This window comes from Orcinus orca, chromosome 10 (genome assembly GCF_937001465.1).
Source record: "Orcinus orca chromosome 10, mOrcOrc1.1, whole genome shotgun sequence".
NCBI lineage: Eukaryota > Metazoa > Chordata > Mammalia > Artiodactyla > Delphinidae > Orcinus > Orcinus orca.
Genome location: NC_064568.1, coordinates 61,761,341 through 61,783,471, shown reverse-complemented (window position 1 = coordinate 61,783,471; position 22,131 = coordinate 61,761,341). Strand labels below are relative to the sequence as shown.

The 22,131-nt window shown below is 40.0% G+C and overlaps 1 protein-coding gene across 7 annotated transcripts in view; it reads left to right on the top strand.

The window, feature by feature from the left end:
• PRIM2 (DNA primase subunit 2) overlaps window positions 1–22,131 on the top strand; it is a 276,052-nt gene that overhangs the window by 137,307 nt on the left and 116,614 nt on the right. For all 7 annotated transcript variants that reach the window (XM_033424338.2, XM_033424340.2, XM_033424339.2 and 4 more), the window contains exon 8: window positions 20,963–21,030. In XM_033424338.2, coding sequence (XP_033280229.1) covers window positions 20,963–21,030 — 68 coding nt within the window. The remainder of the gene's footprint in view (window positions 1–20,962; window positions 21,031–22,131) is intronic.

The following is a 22,131-nucleotide window of genomic DNA, read 5'->3' as shown; positions in this document are numbered from 1 at the left end:
TAGTGTGACAAGAAGTGAAAACAAATAACTACACTATCAGCCTGAGCATGGCATTTCCATTCTAGAAGGAGTAGTTACGGCATTCAGCAGAAGGAGAGGTGATACCCTGTTGAAGGAGGCAGGAAAGGTGTGATGGAAGAAGAGACCATCTGAAATGTGCCTTAAGGGGTGAATAGGAATTCCTTAGCTGGAGATGAGGTGGAAGGATTGAGTTAGGCAGGTGATCCAGGTGGAGAGAACCTTGTGGACTGAGAGTTGGAGTCATAGATGCATGATGTGTGTTTAAGAGCAGAGGGGGATGGTGGGAATGTCTGTGTGGATGTGTACAGTAAAGAACATGGAGAGAGAAAGTGTAATGAAAACTTAAGTATTGGTGTTTGGTGATAAATGGTTGGGGTACTGTTGACAAAAGTGAATTCAGAATTTTGTTTTTAGTTTTGGGACAATGACGAATTTGGTTTCAATATCGTTTTGAGTGTACCTGGCATATTCGAGTGGAAGTGTCCAGAAGGAAGTTATAACTCTGAGTCTGTAGCTTTGAAAGGTTAGGGCTAGAACTATTTGAAGATTAAATACAGAGAGATGATACTTCACCTTTTGCTTGGACATGGGCAGTAGTAAACCAAAGAAATACATGAGCCAGCTTTAGAAGGAAGCCTAGGAGGGACCAATTTAATAGATGTTGGTGGCTAGCAGGTTCCTGTCCCATGGAAGATGGAGGAAGATGCGGCTAGAAGAAAGGTATGGGAGGCAGTGCAGTCCACTGGGACGTGAAGGTGCCTGAGCCGGAGGGATTGAGGTGTAAATGTCAGCAGTAAGTTTGGCGATTTTTTTTTTTTTAACACAGGAGAAATAAGCATGCTTATATGAAGAGAAAAGAGGAACCAGTAGGACCTTGAATGATTTAAGATGCAGGTGAGAGCAAGTCATCTCAAAGCTGCAGAGCAAGGGTGCTGGAGAGGAAGAAGCAAGATGAGAGGGCACCACCCTAGGGACAGCGTCAAGAGACAGGAGGAGACATTGTCTCTGCCTGGGTCCATCTTTCGTGGACCCAGGAGGAAAGGACGAGAAGGATGTGCCACATACAGAGATTTTTTGAGTAGGGAGATTGGGGCCAAGTCAGATGGCCACCTTGATCCTCTTAGGAAAGTAGATTGTTTTTTTGGAAGACATTTTGGATGATTCCAGATTATTCATTTTGTAAACTGTGGTTTTGATTAAAGCCTCGGGATATGAACACGATACAGTCTTTCATTAAATGTTTAAACAGCAGCAGCAGCAAAAAGAAATGCCTGCAACATAAACAATATATCTTATAATCCTATCAGTGGGCTGGTTTTAAAAGGGACACACAGATGTCTACCTGTATATCTTAGAAATTATATTTAACAAAAATATTACGGTGAACATGAAAACACGCTAATCACATATGATACATAGCTTAAAAAACCCCCACCTAAATCAAAGTTTATGACTGTCAGATAAACCAGAAGCTAGGATTTCCTAGTGAAAATCCTGGTGGAGGAAAGGATTGCTAGCAAAAGGCAGTGTTAATATTGACTGAATTCAGTGTAGATTATGATGTTCTGTGGGCCTGGAAAGCAAAAGAAGGAACAGAATGGGATAAGAGAATGGGAACAGTGAAGGTGATTCTGTTTGCTGTGTTGCATGTAGGGCTTTTGATTGGGGAGGCACTGGTTGTTGGCGGTACAGCATCATCCATCACTGAGGCTTGGTGTTTCATCCAGCAGAAGTACCTTTGTTGTAAAATGAAATATTTATTTTCTTTGAAACGTTACATAACTTACAATGCAGTGTGAGCTAGTATTGAACAGAGGCACAAGAAGACAATTTAATTGTGATGTAGAAGTAGTAAAAAAAAAAAAAAGTAAATAAATGAAGTGGCCTGAGTTTGACACTTAAGTGACTAAGATATTAAGTAGTTCTGATGTCATTAAAATATTATTAGGCTTTGTATCATTTTATTTACTGATTTAACAGTACCTCATGGTATTTCAAATACTCTATCCTATGATTGTTGGTTGCTATTAATAGTTAAAAATTTATTTACTTCATTCTGCTTATTCACAAACAATATTTTGACCTTGTTTGAGTTTAAATAGATTTAAAAGCTTTAGAACATGGAAAATTAAAATCATGTTTTTCACTGGGATGATTGTACAAAATCTTTTTATAACAGATTCAGAAACCTGATACATTATAGTATTTACACAGATGTTCAGAAAGTAAATAATAGAGGCAGGGATTGTTGTAGGGATTACGCTGTCATTAGCTGTTGTAGTTGCTGTGCTGTTCTTGTTGTTCTAGAGTAAGAAGGCGTAGATACACGTCTCAAGTAAAAGTAGTTTGTTTGGGATGAGAAGACACATGGCTTCTTATCACCCTCAGGATAAAGAATCCCGATTCCTAACCATGATCTAAAAGCACAGTGTGGTTCCTGTCTGTCTGCTCAGTGTCATTTTTTGAAATCCCGTTTCCTGATGGCTCACTAGCCGTTCCATCCTGTCCTTGTTTCAGGGCCGTTCTTGTTCTTCCTTCCCCTGGGACCGCTCCTTTCCAGCTTTCTGTGTTTACACTTGGACTTCAGGCATTTGTTCTTCCCTCACCCTGTAATGTTTTTCCCCAGATGTTTAGGTGGTTTGGGCCCTCACTGTATTCGGGTCTCTCTCCTCGGGTGTCATGTTCTAAGAGAAATTTTCCTGCCTGCAGTAGCCTGGACCTCCCAAGCCTTCCTCATCACCCCTCCCCTGGCCATTGTCATTACTGCACTTACTGTCCTGACCTTAAACTTTGTGTTTGTTTACTGTCTCCACCACCAGGGGGCAGGGACTTTGCCTTATTCATGGTTCTGTCCTTAGCACCTAGAACAGTGACCCATTATTGATGAGTGGATGGATCCTTACCAATGAAGTTGTAAAGACATTTACTGTGGAGCTGGTGTTTTGGGGATATTTGACTAGTGGTTTAGCTGTGTGGGGTGATTAGTAGAAGGAGGCCCAGGTTCTGCGACCCTGTCACGTAAGCTGGGAAATCATAGCTTCACATCCTTCTGGCCACGGTGGTTAGTCTAGGATATCTTTCCCCAAACTGAGCTGATAGGCAGAGCCTGGGCTCTGTTCTGTGAGGCCTGCCACTGCCCTGTTTGCTGTAGCTCTTCCTGAGATTCTCTGAGCTGCTCCAGCCTGGACTCCTTTTAACAGTTGCTGTTTTCCTCCTCAGGTGGTTAGACTTTGGTGTCTGTTCCTTGCCTTTGAGAGTTCTGCCTAATGTAGGTGGACAGAGACAGGTCCTGTAAATTAGTTCAGCGTTTGATGTTTGTAACCATTAATGTAGATCTGAGTGGATATTGGTCGATGGAAAGGGCTCGTAAGTATAGTGCTGTATTTTCTTGTTCTTTGAGTTTTAGGTCTCCAAGGCAGAATAGAAGATAGGAAAATGTTTAATCAGTATTTTGAGAACTCTTAGGTCATAGGAAATAGGAACGTCTGTAGTGGTCCACACATTACCGATCGCTAGAGAATTATCCATTTATTTGTTTATTTGGTTTATTTAGTAGGTATTTAATGAGTGCTTACTGTGTGCAGGACAGTTCCCTTACATGCCGAGGCTAGTTCATTCATTTGACAGAGTCATTTATTGAGTGTAAACTCTATGCTGCATTTATGGGGGCAGAGATGAGCAGCCCTCAAGGAGCTTGGAGTCCAGGAGATGGAGAGTGACAAGCAAACATACACGTGTGCGAAGCACAGGAGGGAGTCATCAACTGTCAGGTTATGGCTGGGACAGATAGGAGATGTTTCCTGGGAGGCTTGTAAGGAATGGAGGGGGGTGGAGTGTGTAGAGGGACGAATGGAATCCACAGAACAGAGGCGTGGAGCTCCTGGAGCCTCCTGGACCAGTGCTGAGGATGGGGGTTCAGAGTGGCTGGAGCGCAAAGCCTCAGGGAGGAGGAGTGGGTGAGGGATGCTGCTGAACGAGAGGCAGGAAGAGGCAGACCACGCTAAGGGTGGGGGTGTATCTTGAAGGCAGGGAGGAGTCACTTACAAGATTTATTCAAGGGAAAAGCAGAGCACGTTAGGCCTATCGCTGGCACGACAAAGGGGAGTGAGTATAGGGTGGAGGTGCATGAGACTGGGGGCAGGAAGCAGGAGAGCAGACACCTGGAGCCTCCTGTTCTTATACTCATCCTTAGGGAGAGATGATAATTAAGAGACCCAGCCCGAGCAGAGACGTGAGATTTGGCTTCCAGAGGACACTGGGCGCCGTGGACACGTTCTGATGTGTCCAGTGAATGTGGCATGGCCAACTTCCCCAGCAGTTGTATTGTCTTTATAACCCAACCAGTCATATTTCACACTGAGTGACAAACCTGTGCGACAAACCTGCACATCAGAAATGAGATCTTGGAAAACACTAGAACACCAGCATTATTTCACTGAGTGAAACAGCTTGGTCTGGTGAGGTGCATGTCAGGGGAAAATAGATCAAAATTGAGTAGATACTCAACAGATATTTCTGTGGTTGATTATTTATATAAAAGTTGCTGGAGCCATAATCTCTTCTTCCCCCCACATAGAGGATACATTTAATTTCTTCTAGTTAGAAGCATAAGGATTTTATTCATATTCCCCAAATAAAGCATTTCAGAAAAACTTGTTTATTGAGTGGCAGAAGCATTTAATATTTATTTTTGTGACATTTATTTAGCCATTGAATTTTTAGTCACCGTTGCATCAGAAAAGCAAGGTAAAAGATCACTAGTGAAGTTCTGACAATTCTGCTAGAAAGTTACAACAAAAATGTCTTCTAATCAGCTTAATAGTAAATTTTAATTGGAACAAACGTGCAACTTGGTTTTGAATCAGTGTCTTCAAGTCTGCCCTCTTCTATGAAATGTTCACATAGTAAAGATGGACAAGAAGGTGGAAACTAGTGTAAGAGAGACATAATCTAACGTGTTTCAAGGTGTCCATGTGTATTTGTATTAATGAATGTATATGTATTTCTTTTTAAGGAATTATCTAGTTTGGGGATAATATTGTAGAAGAAATGTAGAAATGTGTATCATGTTTGGGGCTGAGTTTATTTGATCAATGAAATTTGGAACCTAAAGTAATTATTTTTATGGTACTATAAACACTGTGTTCAGAAATAATGAGAAGCTGATGCTTTGTGGAGGTGGCATTTTACTAAAAACCATATAGTAATAAATATATATATATATTTTAAAGGAGTAGATTGGATCCATTGGGAATTGAAATAATTTGAGAAACCAGTAAATGTACTCTTAGGGTAATTGCCTCAAGAGTAAGCATATTAACTCTGAGTGAAGCTTGTCAATTTATTTGAAATAATAGAAGTAATAGTAATGGTGATGGTGGTAGTTTTAGTAGTGGTTAATAGTAGCAACAACTAGTACTAGCTCTTAGCATGGAGCCTGTTGTTTTGCACAGTGCATATTTGCTGAATAAATAATTGAAGGCATTTATTATATATAACATACTATATTATATATCTATAAGTTTCTTTCATTTATTATTTTTAGTTCTTACAGTAGCCATGTGAAATAGGAACTAGTCCCCTGATTTTACAGATGAGGAAGTTGAGGCCCTAAGGAATTAAATAATCACTTCAAAGTCGTAAGCTAGTGAGGGCTAGGATTTGAATCCAGGCATGTGTGACTTGAAGCTCAGGTGCACACTGTTCACTACTGTGTTCCTCCTGCCTGATTTCCCCTTTCAGCCCCACACACATTAAAGTCCTAGTGTGTAACCCTGAGGTTGGAAAGGAGGATCCACTAAGACAGAGGCCAGTGATGGTGTGGTGTTGCTACTGGTGGTGTTTGGAATCCTGGTGGCTCAGTGTTCCTGGGATTAATTGCTTCGGTGGCATTTCCTGTCTCTCCCCTTCCCCCCTCCCCACCCACCTCCCCTCCCCACACCCCCCATCATCTTCAGTGTAATGTGAATGAGGACAGTGGTTGTGGGTCAACTCCGGGGTTTATACAATAGGGTTTCAAGGCTGTGCCTTTTAAAGCAGAAACTGTGGTTAGCTAAAAAGTAGAATATAGGTTCAAGTCACCTGTAATTTTACTGAAAAATCTGTGATTCTGAGAGTATGTTTGTACTTGGAGCAAGTGACACATGTTACCACCTCAGATGAGGAGTCCTGCCTGGTAGAGGGGAGCACAGGCATCACCCAGGAGGTCAGCCCACTGTGGCCTGCAGGTGTCAGCGTCACCAAAAAGGCACTACTCTCACAGCTGGCATGAAACAGCACTTACCCACGTGGAGAGGACGCAGGGCAGGGACGACTTCAGCAGTGCACAGGGCCCCCCAGGCCAGCGGGGTTGCAGGAAGGTGGTTTGTTTGTTCCCCTCTGTGCTGCGGGCAAAGGACCTGTCCCCTCCTGCCCGCTGCACCGGCAGTGGGCTTGGCCAGGTGTCACCTGACACACAGGCTTGAGCAGAATGAAAAAAGTGCACCTCAGACCCAGAGCAGGGAGAGAGATTCCCAGGAGAGCGGTGAGCATCGCGGGCTGTGACAGCTCATCCTCTCCTAAGGAGATGTTCCAGCCCGAGACTTAACTCTTACGTGGCTGCTCAAGGGGTGACAGCTTCCCAGCGATACTTATGTTGTGCCAGAAATATCTCAGGGGTGGAGATGTGTTGTTGGCATTAGTCTGACAACTGGATTAGAGGTTTGTTTGTATTTTTAACTGAGCGTGTGTCCTGCTTTAAAAGCCTTAGATTTATACTGTGTCATCAGTTATCCTTACAGATAATCCTGTTTTCTAGTATTTTACCAGTTTCCTAAACTGTAGCACAGGGAGTTCATTGCTTTGCTCAGTTACTTGATACTCTGTCAGGATGGAGAGGGAACGTGGGCTGTTGGCTCTGTTTCCCAAAACTAACCATGGAGACACTGCAGACGTAAGAGGAAAGCCTGGATCTCAGGAAATAATTAAAATAGCCATGAAAACTCCAGGGGTGGGGAGGCTGCTATGGGTTGGTGTGCGTGTATAGGTGGTTTAGCCTTGGATATAGGGTGGCCTGAGGACTCAGGAGAAGATGCATTGTTTTACGGTTTTTCCTTTCAAGTTTTGTTTTTGACCTGACTTTTTCCAGTGGCTTGAAACAGTGACTGCCTGCCCGTCTGCTCCAGAAATTGATGTGGGTAGGGTGCTGTCAGGGCCGCACAGGGGCCCTGCTGGGGTGAGGAGCTGAGAAAAAACAGGTCCCAGCCAACCAGCAACCCCAGGGCCCTTGTTCCTCCTGGGGCTTGAGGATTGCATGGAAATTGCCTCCTCCCGGTGCCGCTGCTTTTAGAGTTCAGTGGCTAAATAATCCTTTCCAGTAAACAGAAGTGGTCAAGAGTGGTTATTTGGTGCCTGTGGCTAATCCCTCCTCCCCCTTCCTTCTCAAATTCACAGGGAGGGATAGGACTTGAGTTTGGGCCATTTTTCACAGGTTTCCAGATCTATTAGCTCATATCCTTTGGTGAATATGACCTCATAGCCCAAAATAATTAGACACATGAAGATACAACTACTATTGAAAACATAAAAAGATAAACTGAATGGTGTATGCTTCATGAAGTAGAATCATTAGAACAGATGGATTAATAACGTAAAATAAGCGTAATACATATATTCAGTGATAAAAGGAGGATACTTAGTATTAAGAAGGAACAAGAAGTCATAAAAAGAACGAAGTGGAAATACTAGATATGACAGATACAGTAGTTGGAGTTATAGAACTTAATAAATCAGATAAACAAGATGGATAAAAGTGAAAAATGAATTATTGAACTTGAAGGAATTCTGAAGGCAGAGGAAAAGCAGGGATAGAAAATAGCAAGTAAGCTAAGAAATATGGAGGCGAGACATAGTGGTGCCAACATTCAAAGAATAGAATTCCAGAGGGGAGAAAAGAAATTGGCAGAGAGAAGAATATTTGAAGAACTAATGATGGTAAATTATTCAGAATTAAGAAAGAACAAAGACTTCAGATTGAAAGGACTAATAGAATACCAAGGAGGAAAGATAAGAAAAACCCACATCTTGGTAGATTAGTGAAATTTAAGAATATCGTAGCCAAAGAAACCTAAAAACTTTTGGAGCGAAAGAATAGATTATCCACAAATTAAGATGAATTAGAGTAAGTTATCTTTTAAGCCCTGAGGTTCTCGGTTATTCTGCATATGTGAAGTGAGGGAAATCATCTCTATAATATATAATTTAAAACTTGGAAAATAAATTCATTAATTCATACTGTATCTGATAAAGTATTTCTCAGTGTAATAAGGGACATATTTTCTCTATAACCTTCCTGCTTGAAAAAATATTTTCAATATGTAATTTTATGATTTTGTATAAATATTTGGGAGAAGTTGCTGTTGTTTTCATTAAAGAGATACATTTCTCCTTACCTTTTTTTTGTGTGTGTGGGGGTTATAGTTCTGATTTATCTCCTATTGGGGCATGCACAAAATGTGTTTTTGCGACCACATGTAAGATGGATGATTTTCTGTTTCTAATGATTGCATGTGACACTAGTGATTTTCAGTTACTCTTCTTCATGCTCCAAGATTTAAATTATTTAAATAGCATGTTATTACTGCTTGTGTTGGTACCAGAAAGAAGTCATATTCACCTTTGGTTCAGAAATCCCCTGTCCAGTAGAAATAAAATGTGATCCATGTATGTAATTTAAAAATTTCTGGAATCCACACTAAAAAGGTTTTAAAAGAATGAGATTAATTTTACTGTCTTTTATTGAACCAATATTTCAACATGTTATCAATATACAGAATTTTTAATGAGCTATTTTACATTCTTTTAGTTTTTAAAAATTTGGTACATGTTTTACAGCACATCCCAATTTGGACTGGCCACATTTCAAGGACTTAATACCACATGTGGCTGGTAGCTACCATCCTGTCAGTGCATCCCTACAAAAATGATGGCTCAATATTCTGAGAATTGTTGGGTGACTTCAGAGCTTCTTGCAAGGCTTCAGTTGTATTAAGGGATCTTAGACCTTGGTGGTCCTGTAGCAAGTGACACTTGTATCTATTAATTTTAGCTGATAATAAAAAGGAGCACTAAAATTGCAAGACATTGATTGGTATAGTTTTCAGGGTAGAAATTTTGTTAAAACACAATCTACAGAATGTTCTGAGAATGGCTGACTAGTTCTGCAGCTTTTTTTTTTCTCTTTTCTTTTTTTTTTTCTTTTTGCGGTACGTGGGCCTCTCACTGTTGTGGCCTCTCCCGTTGCGGAGCACAGGCTCCGGATGCGCAGGCTCAGCGGCCATGGCTCACGGGCCCAGCCGCGGATCTTCCTGGACCGGGGCATGAACCCGTGTCCCCTGCATCGGCAGGAGGACTCTCAACCACTGCGCCACCAGGGAAGCCCAGTTCTGCAGCTTTATTTCCTGTGTCCAGGTAGTTCTACCTGGATGTCTAACAGCCAGTTCAAACTTAACATGGGCAAAACTGAACTCTGACCTTTCCTTCTAGATTTGCCCCTGCTGTATTAGTGACAAGCATCTCGGTTCTCTCCTGGCATAGGGGCCAACAGCTCTATCGTTGACTTCTAGCTAGAAAGTTGGTGAAAATTCATAGTCTACTGTTGCAGATGTCCAGTTGCCTTAAGTCTTTCATTGCCTATAATTTTATGATGATGTATCTTTAATGAAAAAAGTCTGCTGAGGACTTTTACATAATGTTAATATCACTTAAAAAAAGTTAAACTCAATGGAGATTTAAGACAAATGTATGTGTTTTTCAGTCATTGACTTTTAAATTTGTCAGCTGTGTGGTAGTACACATGCCAACACTATTGAAGCATCTTAGTAGGACTGATTATAGTTTATGCTGGCATTCATGAACATTCGATTAAAATGAACAAACTGAGGGGGAAATGTAAGCAAGGCACAAATAGCAGAACAGAAAAAAACCAAGCTTTGCATTTGGTGAACTGTGCTCTGTCTAGGGGATCTTGTGGCTGTTCATTCAGAACATTTTATTGGAGAAAGTAAACTTTAACTAAGAAATGTAAGATGCAAATCTCTCTCTCACCCCAATTGTATAACTGTTGTTGACTCTTTAATTGCAACAAAATGAGTTTTTACTTAAGCATTGACTGCTTCAAGATAATACTGATTTTGATTTGGGCCTCTCTGTGTGTAGTGAATTTTTTTTTTTTTTTTTTTTTCTTTTGGCTGCATTGGGTCTTTGTTGCTGCGTGCGGGCTTTCTCTAGTTGTGGCGAGCAGGGGCTACTCTTCGTTGCGGTGTGCGGGCTTCTCATTGCAGTGGCTTCTCGTTGCGGAACACGGGCTTTAGACATGCGGGCTTCAGTAGTTGTGGCACGTGGGCTCTACAGCGCAGGCTCAGTAGTTGTGGCACACGGGCTTAGTTGCTCAGTGGCATGTGGGATCTTCCCGAACCAGGGCTCGAACCCGTGTCCCCTGCGTTGGCAGGTGGATTCTTAACCACTTCACCACCAGGGAATTCATGTAGTGAGATATTTTGGAACTAACATTGCCTGCAGGTTTTTGTTCCCTTTCCCCTTTCCTAAGATATGTAGTAAAGTGTGAAGATGTCAGATATAAAGGATGGCTGTTGCTCAGACTTGTCCTTTGCTTATCTGGTTATCCATCAAACACTATCAACCTGTTCGTGCCAGGAAGTGTGAAATAATGTCATTGGAAAGCTGTCGGTCAGATGTATGTCATGGTCTTTTAAAAGTCTCAACTAGCTGTTCTGATGTGAAAGGATGTTTTACAAATATGCTGTGCTAAAATGATTACTCTTACGAGATGTATCTTTAAACATGCTTACTTTACCCCCCTCTTGATTTCATTCCTTGGTGCTTTGGGCTAGATTAAGGTGCACGTAATCACAGTATGTATGTCACCATGGTCTGGAACCCACACCCTAGACAGCTTGCAGGGGAGTGTCTATCACTCAAACGGCAGCTCATAACTTTGCCCTGTCAGGACGATAGGCGCTTGTTATGATAGCCACATTATTTTTAAAAACCTTCTCCAGCTAAACCAGCAGGGAAGGATTCTTTCAATTTTCAGACCAGCATTTCTTCTTTACCACAGACTCTACTTATTGTCTCCAATTTTTTAAATAATAGAAAAGGTCATAGCCTAGGAAGGAAATAAGGAGTAAAAAAATTTTGACCTTTCTTAGGAAAATGGAGTTTTGCTTGCAATTTTCATTTACTGGTGATCTAAATTAACTATGAATGGCTTTATATTTTTCTATTAATAAATTAAATTTAGGGATTTGGGTTGGTGTTCTTAAGGTGATTTGAAATGTCTGAGTTTAGAAATGAGAAGACATCAAGCATCCAGGTTGCTACTTGTGATAATTCTTAATTTTGAAAAAAAAAATAAAAGGAAGAAAGAAAAGAGGATTTAGGGTACTCTGTTGTGTTGGTTGAAACATTTCAAAATACATTTACTTCATTTTCCTTCATACTTCTTCAGTTGTAGTGAGTTTTGTCTCCAAATTTACGGTGAATTATTTTGAAAATCATCTTATCTGATGGTGGAGTGCTGAGGTGGAAAGTCCAGTTGGCATTGTTTAAATGTCCTTATCACAGTAAAGACATTATACTTCTCTATTGCCTTCTAATAATGAGTGGTGGTTATTCATATTTATGTCCTAGTAATGGAAAAAAATATTTTCTGTTCTGATTTGTTTTAAATATAGTGATAAGAAATTTTATAATCATAGGGCAAGGCAAAACCTTCTTGTCTGTGCATTATTGAAAGCTGGTCAAATATTTTAAGAAGCTCCTTTCAGAAGGGCTTAAGTGTAGAAATTCGTAAGTTCTTTTAATTTAAATTTAAATTCTTAAATTCGTTAAGTAGAGGAACAAAATCCTATAATAGTCCTACTTATTTTTAAAGGAAAACTGTAAGACTTATTCATGGATAGAGAAAATAGCTTAAATTTCAACCGAATTGAATGAAGCCAACAATAGTGCAAAATTTGATTATTTCAGGTTAGGGAAGTAAACTGAGAGTGAGATGTGGAGGCACGCTGGGCTGTTTGCACTGAACTGGAAACATTTACTTCTACAAAAGCAGGGTCTTTATCAAGGAAGGAGTCAAGGTGCTCTGAGCTGGCTGAGAAGAGTAGGTCACAGAAGCAAGGAGAGGCAGCTCTAGTGCTCAGTAGTGAATGCCTTCTGCAGCGCGCGTTAACATTCTCATTTGGAGGTATGCTGTGAGCCATCTGGGCTGCCATCCTAGAAAATACATGGAAGTTCAGCTGTGGGTAGAAGTAGAGTTGTTTTTAATCACCTCCGGCCCTCCAGGTCTTCAAGTGCATGCTCAGGGACTGTGTTCTGTCACCCAACAGTCCCTGTCACTGAGGCTGTAATGACAGTCCTTGTCCACCCCTGTCGCTCCACTCCTCCGGGCCCTGTCTCCATGTCCAAGTGCTCATGAAAGACCAAATCAAGGGAAAAAGAGTTGTCATAGAAAAATGAAAGTACTTACTCATACATATCTTCTGTGTGTCTCTTCACCTGGTAGTTAAATATAATTGTGGGTCCTTTGACATTAATTTCAGATTATTTAATAAATTAATGTTAAAGGATTAAATACAACAAACAGAAAAGGAATAGTTTCATTCTGGAAAACCCAGATAAGTATACTTCTTACATTAAATAAGTTGACAAATGTAAATTTAGGTAAATATCGTAGAGATGTTTTGGGGGACAAAAATGATGAAAGAAAATATGGTAATAATGAATAAGGAACATTAGAACTTCAGTTATTGCCTCACAGATTTATTAAATGGATGGAAAAGATATATGGCGGAAACAAATGTCTGGTCTATCCCTCTATAATTGTGATAGTTACATGAAGTGACACAGGACTTGGCCAGTGAAATGTAGCAGGAGCCAGAATCATCTCAGCCAATCCCCTCATCCCAAATGTACCAGCAGAGACTGCTTTCAGGGGGGCTATAAGGAGTAAAAGTGTGGTCATGTGTTTTCTAAAGCTATAAGACGGCAAAATCTATGGGATTATACATCTTCGGTCATATATAAAGTATGTATAGCACAATGGTGCTGTTTTACTCAGTGGTAAAATAAACATTTTTATAGTAAAACTAAGAAGGACATGTTCTAGAATCAAGTATAAATGTGGGGTAAATTTTTACGATAAATACTAAAATATTAAGGCATAAAGGTCACTGGTTCCCTGGTGCCTTTGGCTGAATAGTTCTTGAAGCCCCTGATGTGCCTCAGGGGTAATAACCCTTTTAGAGAAAGTTGTAGAATTGGAGTCTGCGTAGAACTCCTAGCAGAATGCTCTGCATTTAGTAAAAACACGAGGAACACAGGTCGTGTTGCTGCCACTCTCATTCCCACACAAAACAGCGGTCCTTTAAGAGGACAAAAGATCGACAATTCAGTCTCTTGGGTGCCAACATGTTGAATTCCACTTGCCAGATCTTGGTTTTGCTTGTGAGAAGTCTCACTGTGAAACTGCTTACTCAAATTATCAGAGTATTCTAGAAGTAAAATGATTTTATGGGTGTTTAACTCTAAGGGAGAAGATTCAGCGATCCGTGTACATATAGCACCACGTATCTCTTCATTCCTTTTTCCCTTGCTCAAGTAATTGTTTTGCATTTTTAAATGATGTAGAGCATCGTTAAAGTGCTTAGCTTAGCCTTTGAATAACAAGCTTTTTTTCACACCATAGGTTTCATGATCAGAAATCAGCCCTGGGATGTCTGCTTGCACTGTTCCCAGGTTTACTCCCTCAGTTCTTTGTATCATCCAGACCCCTGAACTGGAAATACCTTGTTAACTCTGCATTGCTTAATATTCTTTGTTAATTAAACTACTTGGGCATGTTTAGAGCTCAAGTGGAACGTATGCATTTTGCTTGACAACGTTGTTGGCTGGTGTTTAGAGCCCATGTACTAGAAATCATGTTTGTGGGCAGCTGGTAGAGAAAGATCCATGTACCAAAGCATTGCATGATGAAACCAGCTCTGTTGTGAAGATCCAGTGAAATGATGTGTCTGAGCCCGAGGAAAACCGGAAAGTGCTGTAGGCGTCTGAACATGAAACCAAGGAACAAAGTGGGTTCCAAGAGCAGGACGAATAGAACGTGGATTCTCACCGTTTGGGATTTGTAATTGGGGTCCATTGCTATTATAAGAAAATGCAGTTCACAAAGACTCAGGATTTTCTGTTGTTAAAATCAATGAAGTTAAAAGAGCAGCTGCTTGTAAAAGTTAATTTTACTTGACATCTGCCAGTCCCAGTAATAAAAGAGAGCATTCTGTGGAACATCCTGTTCTCTATAGAACTGTATCTTTTTGTTACTATGAGGTCTTGGTTAAAATAAGTTGTTGCCTTTTGGTTTCAAAGGTTATTTTCTCGACCTATAAATTGTGTGTCTCTTAGAATATATACATGCTAAGGCATATGTATGGAATCTAAAAAAAGAAAAGTGGTACTGATGAACCTAGTGGCAGGGCAGGAATAAAGATGTAGACATAGAAAATGGACTTGAGGACACGGGGCGGGGAGAGGGAAGCTGGGGCGAAGTGAGAGTAGCATTGACATATATACGCTGCCAAATGTAAAATAGCTAGCTAGTGGGAAGCAGCAGCATAGCACAGGGAGATCAGCCCGGTGCTTTGTGACCACCTAGAAGGGTAGGATAGGGAGGGTGGGAGGGAGGCTCAAGAGGAAGGGGATGTGGGGATATATGTATGTATATGATTCACTTTGTTGTACAACAGAAACTAACACAGTATTGTGAAGCAATTATACTCCAATAAAGGTGTATTAAAAAATGAATATATGCATAAGCATGAATTGTGCATCTTCAATTTAGTAGAAAAGGGTTGGTGTGCTTGATGTTAAGTTGATACTCCCTGGCAGTTAGGAAGTGCAGGAGGAGCCATCTCAACTCCTGTATGAAGTGAGGAGAACGTAAAGACATTTTGAAAAGCATTCCCTATGTTTTTCTTTAAAAAACACACCTATCAGAAATTTGTCAGCCACACAAAAACCTGCACACAGATATTTTTAGCAGCTTTAATCCTAATTGCTAAAACTTGGAAGCAACCAAGATGTCCTTCAGGTGGTGAATGGAAAAAAAACTGGTACATCCAGATGAAATGAGCTATCAAGCCATGAAAAACATGGAGGAAGCTTCAGTGTTCATTACTGAGTGAAAGAAGCCAGTCTAAAAAGGCTACATCCTATATGATTCCAACTCTGTGACATTCTAGAAAAGGCAGAACTATGGATACAGTAAAAAGATCAGTGGTTACCAGAAATTAGGGGGGAGGGAAGGATGAATGGGTGGAACACAGAGATTTTAGGGCAGTGAGACTGTTCTCTGTGATACTACAGTGGTGGGTAAATGTCATTATGTGTTTGTCCAAACCCATAGAATGTACAATAGCAAAAGTGAACCCTCTGTAACCCTAGGTAAACTCTGGACTTTGGGTGCTAATGATGTGTCAGTATAGGTTCATCAGTTGTAATAAACGTACCAATTTCATGGGGGTATCAGGGAGGCTATGCATGTGGGGGGCAGAGGGTGTATGGGAAACCTTGTACCTTCCTCTCAGTTTTGCTGTGAACCTAACTAAAACTGCTCCCAAAAATAAAGTCTGTTAAAAATAAAAAGGAAAAAAAACCCAAACCAGAACAAAAACTACCTAAATTTGGAGTCTTTGTGAATGGATATGAATGCCCTACCCTAATATCACCGGAAGAGTCTATTCTGCTTTGAGTGGAAGAAGATTATATGAAAAAAAGGGTCTGCCTTGTGCTGATCACCTATCTCGGATTTCTTTTAAGGCACAGCTTTGATAGGAGTGCACGTGGTCATTCTTCCTGGGTTTGTAAGGAAGCTGAAGTGAGTGGTAGAGGGTGAAAACACCAGAGAACAAAATGGAGCAATATTTTCGAAGTGAGCATTGTTTTCCTGTCATTTTTATGTGTTTTAATTTAGCCAGTGTTGGGTGAGCAGTTCAGAGAGAAGGGATTTATTATTTTCAAATGAAGCCACTCTCTTGTTCTTCATTTTCAACTGATTGCATCACCCTTGTTTTCCACAGGTCTGCTGACTCTTTAAAAGCCATTTTCTGTGTTCCTTACATGCTTATTAACTCCTTGTGTATTCTTGTTCCCTCCCTTCATGCCCATCATCTGAAGAGGGAAATCATGAAAAATTTTTTCTTACTATAGGCCCTGTTCACAAATATGACTTCACAATTGCCACTGGCTGGCAGCAGACTCTCCTTTAGGATTTTAAGAGCAACAGTCAGCCTCACAACTGGTGGCAGAGTGCTATCCTCAGGGAACGTTTTTTTCAACGTTGTTCCAAGTGTGCGAGAAAAGAGTTAAATTAGAGGAGCTGCTGGTTGTATTCTCATTCTCTCCCTTCCTCGCCCTTCTCTCTTCCTCCCTCCCTTCCCGCCCCCACAAACCTGTAATTGCATAAAATAAGTATTATTTTGGCAGAATTCCTCATTTCTCTCTCCCAATGGGGAAGCACACACCCTGCAGGTCTCCAGGGCAGACGTTGCCATGGGTCCTGTTCTCCCCTGGGTGGGGCTTGAACCCTGAGCTCTAAGCAGCACTGCCACTGACATTCCTGCCTTATGCACATTCCCTGGGAAACCCAGCCCTTCCATGGTGTATCCGCTGCTTGCTTGCTGATCACACCTAAATCTACACGCTCAGCTCCATACCCTCTCCTGGGCTCTAAATCCATATATGTTTCGTTGCCTCTTGGATATTCAAAGGCACCTCAAATTCAGCATGCCTAAAACTAGGAATTTTCTTTCCTCTCTGGATTCTCCTCTTCCTGTGGCCACTGTATTGCAATTAATAGAATAGTCAGCCCACCAGATGTCCTCTGTCACTCCTTCTGTTGTGGGCATGAAGTTATGCGGAGGATTCCTCCTTATTTCCTTTCTTTTGCTGCTGCCTCGTTCTGGATTTTGGGTCCCTGGATGGCCCTCCTCCAAGCCATTCCTCTCCCTTTGAAAAAATCCCTCAGCCCTCCTTCCCTCCCTCCCCTGAACTATACTTCACACACAAATGTATGCAAAATAATGTAACAAACGCCCTTGTACTGACCTCCAGGATCATAATTCTAAAGGTTACTTTTTCCATGCTGATCTAATTTCAGCAGGACATCTAGACATTGTTTTCTGTGTTTGCCTTACTCTTGAAAAGATCTCAGAACCCAGAATGCTGTACAGCCAGGCTTTTCCATTCTTGAGTAGATTAATTTTCTAATTGCTATTTGGGTTTCGTTTTCAAAACTTTACGTCCTTTTTGGGGTAGGAGTGTTTCGAGACAAATATTTTGGACTCATTTTCAAAATAACTTATCCACCAGAAACTGTAATAGTTAGCAGTAATATCTCAAGAAGCATTTACCCCAGCACTTTAGTTTCAGCATTGTTATATAAACGACACAGTTTCTTTACCAGCCTCCGACTGGTTTCTATGTGGCTTGTGCAGTGGCAGGTAGCTGTCCCATGGGTCCTAGTCTCGCATGGGCTGTGTGTGCAGTACCTCGTGCTCAGGCCTGAAGATGCTGTTTCCTCAGGAGGAAACTACGAGGTGGGCCAGACACCTCCAGACTCGCTTTTACTTTTTGTGCCTTTGCATCTGTGTGGTATTTTTTTTTAATTTATTTATTTTTGGCTGCATTGGGTCTTCGCTGCTGCACGGGCTTTCTCTAGTTGCGGCAAGAGGGGGCTACTCATTCCAATGGTTTCTTTTGTTGTGGAGCACGGGCTCTAGGCGCGCGGGCTTCCGTAGTTGTGGCACGTGTACTCAGTAGTTGTGGCTCACGGGCTGTAGAGCGCAGACTCAATAGTTGTGGAGCACAGGCCTAGCTGCTCCGTGGCATGTGGGATCCTCCCGGACCAGGGATCAAACCCGTGTCCCCAGCATTGGCAGGCGGACTCTTAACCACTGTGCCACCAGGGAAGCCCCTCATCTGTGTGGTATTTAATGTCATTAAAAGAATTATTAGTTGGAAAAATGCATTATTATTTTTTGTACACAAATATATGGCAAAATGCAAGATTTACTCAATGATAGTAATCTTTGAAATGAGATTTATTTAAGAATGAGTAGTTTATAATGCTGAAAAACAGCACAAACCTTGCATTGATTAATTCAGTGTGCTAGATGTATTGTTAATAATGAAAAGACATCTTAAGAGCTCACCTCTGACCTCTCAACAATAAGAAATAAGGTACATTTTATGTCAACTTTTATTAATGTTACCATGAAACAGCCCTAACTCATACACCCCATTTAGGCTTTGCAGATGTAAACTCTGATAGATCTTCTTTCTCTTTCATTGTTAGTGATTTGTGTGTCAAGGACATTGTTGTATTTTCTATCAAAACAAAGAAACAACTAAGACATATCTGGAAACCAAAGTCTATTTAAACTAGACAAATACTCATTTCAGGTTGTAGAGGAAAGAAAGTCCTTAATGCTGAAAATCTTGTCATGACTGTGTATTGCTTTCTTGGAAGGCTGACAGTTGTGATTTATTAGTTTTGATTTAGATTTAGTTTTGCTCAAAGCAAGAATTTGAAAAGCTTTAGCTGTGAAAAGTATATAGATTTTTTTTTTATGGTTATCAATTTTTTTACTGAAGTCTAGTTGGTTTACAGTGTGTTAATTTCTGCTGTACAGCAGAGTGATTCAGTTATATATATATACATTCTTTTTTAAAATACTTTTTTCCATTATGGTTTATCATAGAATATTGAATATAGTTATGTGTGGAATCTAAGATATGACACAAATGAACTTAAATATAATTTTTTTCATCAATTAATGGAATTACACAGTTGCAAGTTTTTGGCCCCTCATAGCCCAGTGGATATAGTAGTAGCTACTTGGGCTCAGAGAGAAATTCCAGAAGAAATGATAGAGCCTGCAGTCCCTAAAATGAAGTTTATATTCTGTCAGCAAAAGGTCAGTAGACAGCTTTGCCACTTTAAAGAGCTTTGGAATAGCTTTATTATCTAATCTCCTTAACATGAAGAGATGTGTGCTCTTTTTGAAAATGCTGATTGTTTATTCTTCTCAGTGATTCAAACTTGAAAATAAGGTGTGGGGGTTGGGAAGGGGTGGGGAGAGAATCAAATCGTTGAGTATATGTGTTCCAGAAACTGGGGTAGTGGCCCATTTCTTCCTGATCTGCTGCCACCATGTCTGTTGGAGATGGCTGAGCTGTCGTTCTGCACCATGTTTCAGAAATTCGGCCCAAGAGGAGGATTTTAGGAAGCTGTCTGATGAAAGAATTGGTGTGATGAAGTGAGCCTGAGGGAATTTTAAGTGGTTTTAATTTGGGGAGTGGGTAACTTTCATTTTGAAAATTTCACTCTGGCAAGACAAGAAGGGAGGGAGAAACATAGTGAGTGAAGATGCTATATCCACAGTTCAGGATAAAGGGAATGCAGGCTCAAATGGAGATAGGTGTACGATTGAGATATATTTCCAATGTGGAATGTAGAGACATTTAGGAGTATTTTGCTGGTGTTTCTGTTTGCTTGCTTTCATTCAGAAAACATGGGTTGATCAGAAATTGTGCTACACGGATTGACAGAAGTAACTCCTAGTCTGTCTGCTCCATTTTCAGAAAATTGACTTTTGAAATATCTAGATAAGTTATTTTAATCTTTTTAGAGCATAGCTCTGCTTCTGAGCCCTGAAACCTCTTGAACAATGAAAATGATATTTTGTAAAGGGATTTGACGTTAGCAGATATAGGGTGTAGTAAAGTGTCTTGTTTATAAAACCTTTATAACATATGTCATGAAATACTAGACTTAACATTTCTCCAGGATACTGAGAATCTTTTGGTTGCACTAAATTGCAGCAGACTGTCTCACTTTATTGTCTTTTAAATTAATAACTGTTCACATGTATTGACTCACAAAATTGGGAATGTTTCTCTGTTATTACTAGATATGATTTAATAAAAATGACTTCATATTTGGCATTTTGGTCAACATTTTTTCACAAATATAGTATTTATTAGATGTTTTTAAAGTGACAGTTTTATTTGCATAACGTTGAAAATTAAGTTTGAATTAAATTAATTGATGAATTACTTTTAATTAACAAAATAATTAGACAGGATACCCTATATAAAACCAAAGGATATCCTTCAGTTTCTTTTTTAGTCTTAGGAAGTTTCTCTTTTGTGAATTATCAAATGATTTATTAGTAGAATACAAGAACTATGTATACTTGAATCCAGAAGAAATCTATCCTTTACGTTTGTTTTGGTGTTTTATTTAGGTGACTTCAAGGTATCTAATTACTTTGAATATTTTTAATTTCTTTGTTTCACATTCTTATAGCATAAGAGGGCTTTCTCAAGAACAGAGACAAATATAGAGATACACAGAGATAAGATTTTAATATTATTGCACTAAAGTATATTAGAGGCTCACATTTCCATGATATACTGTCGACCTGACACACAGTATTGAGAAATAAGGCTTTGGCTCTTACATTTTGTTTCCTAGATCCCCTGGGGGTCACATTTCAAAGTTAAGTACTTTGAGTTGCCTTGGTATGTTTATAAGATATTCTTGGTTACTTTTTTTGCTGTACGCAGGCCTCTCACTGTTGCGGCCTCTCCCGTTGCGGAGCACAGGCTCCGGACGTGCAGGCCCAGCGGCCATGGCTCACAGGCCCAGCCGCTCTGTGGCATGTGGGATCTTCCCGGACCGGAAGATCCGTGTCCCCTGCATCGGCAGGCGGACTCTCAACCACTGTGCCACTAGGGAAGCCCCGGGTCCTCATATTGCATGTAGTTCAGATGAGTTCAGTCTGAGGCGTTTGCTGTGGTTACTCACCCCCTTCTCTGCTTTCAGTTAACAGCCAGGTCCTTGCCCGCTGTGCAGTCGGATGAGAGACTCCAGCCTCTACTCAACCACCTCAGGTAATACAAAAGTCCAGCCTGTCAAACTTGTAAATCCACCTGCATTACCGTGGTTAAAGCCTCTTCAATGTCTAAAAACTTTACAAAGCCTTTCTTTTTTCTTTTTCTTTTTTCTGTCATTCTCTGATTTAAGTTGAAGTTCCTAGTGCAATGCGCTTGTTACCCTTGACTTCAGGGTACTATAGAAAGTTCTTTTAATTCTATAAAAGTATGTAGAACTGGTTGATAAGTTGAAGTTAAAATGAGTAGTGATGACTGAGTTCAGAAAGATCTCAAAGGAATGAGCTATTTGCTTAATTAACTGCGAGGCTAAGACAAACTATGGGAACCTGCACATATTTTGTTGGGGGTAGTTGAAGTAAGTTATATTTGTTTTCTAAATACAAAAATAATTTATCCTCATTATTTAAAAAACAAACTTTGAAAATACAGGAAAGGAGGAGGAAAAACCTATCATCACTATTCAGAAATAATACTGCTTTCCTCTGTGCTGTTTTAAAACTCAGTGTTGTAATTATACTTTTATATAATTCACTATTTTTTTCATTTTTCTGTTACTAAAATCTGTCCACAAACATAGTTTTTCATGATTATATGATATTTTCTTGTATGGGTGTCCTATAGTATATTTATCATTCTTTGGGAAGCATTTAGACCATTTTTCATTCTTTTCACTAGTGTAAAAAATGCGGTATGTAAATCTTTATCTGTATTTTTGATTGTTTCCTTAGCATGGGTTTTCAGAAGTGGAATTTGTGAAAGCATATGAACCCTTTTAAAGATTTAAGTATATTTATTTCTTTTTCAAAAACCTTATTCTACTTGTGTTTTCATATAAGATCCCCCATATTGCTGTACTCTGAACAAGAAGGGGCAGCTAAAACAGTTGCTAATTTAATAGGTTTACCATAGAGATACTGTTGGTATCATGTACTTTGCACTGATAATTATTAAGAATGATTTTAAATCATTTTGTTATCCATGTTTTTTGAGGTGGGATTAACTATCTTTGCCCATTTATTGATAGCATCTTTTGATTATTTGATCTTACATACTTTAGATATAAAGGATAGGGACTCTTCATTATATTTGTTACAAACG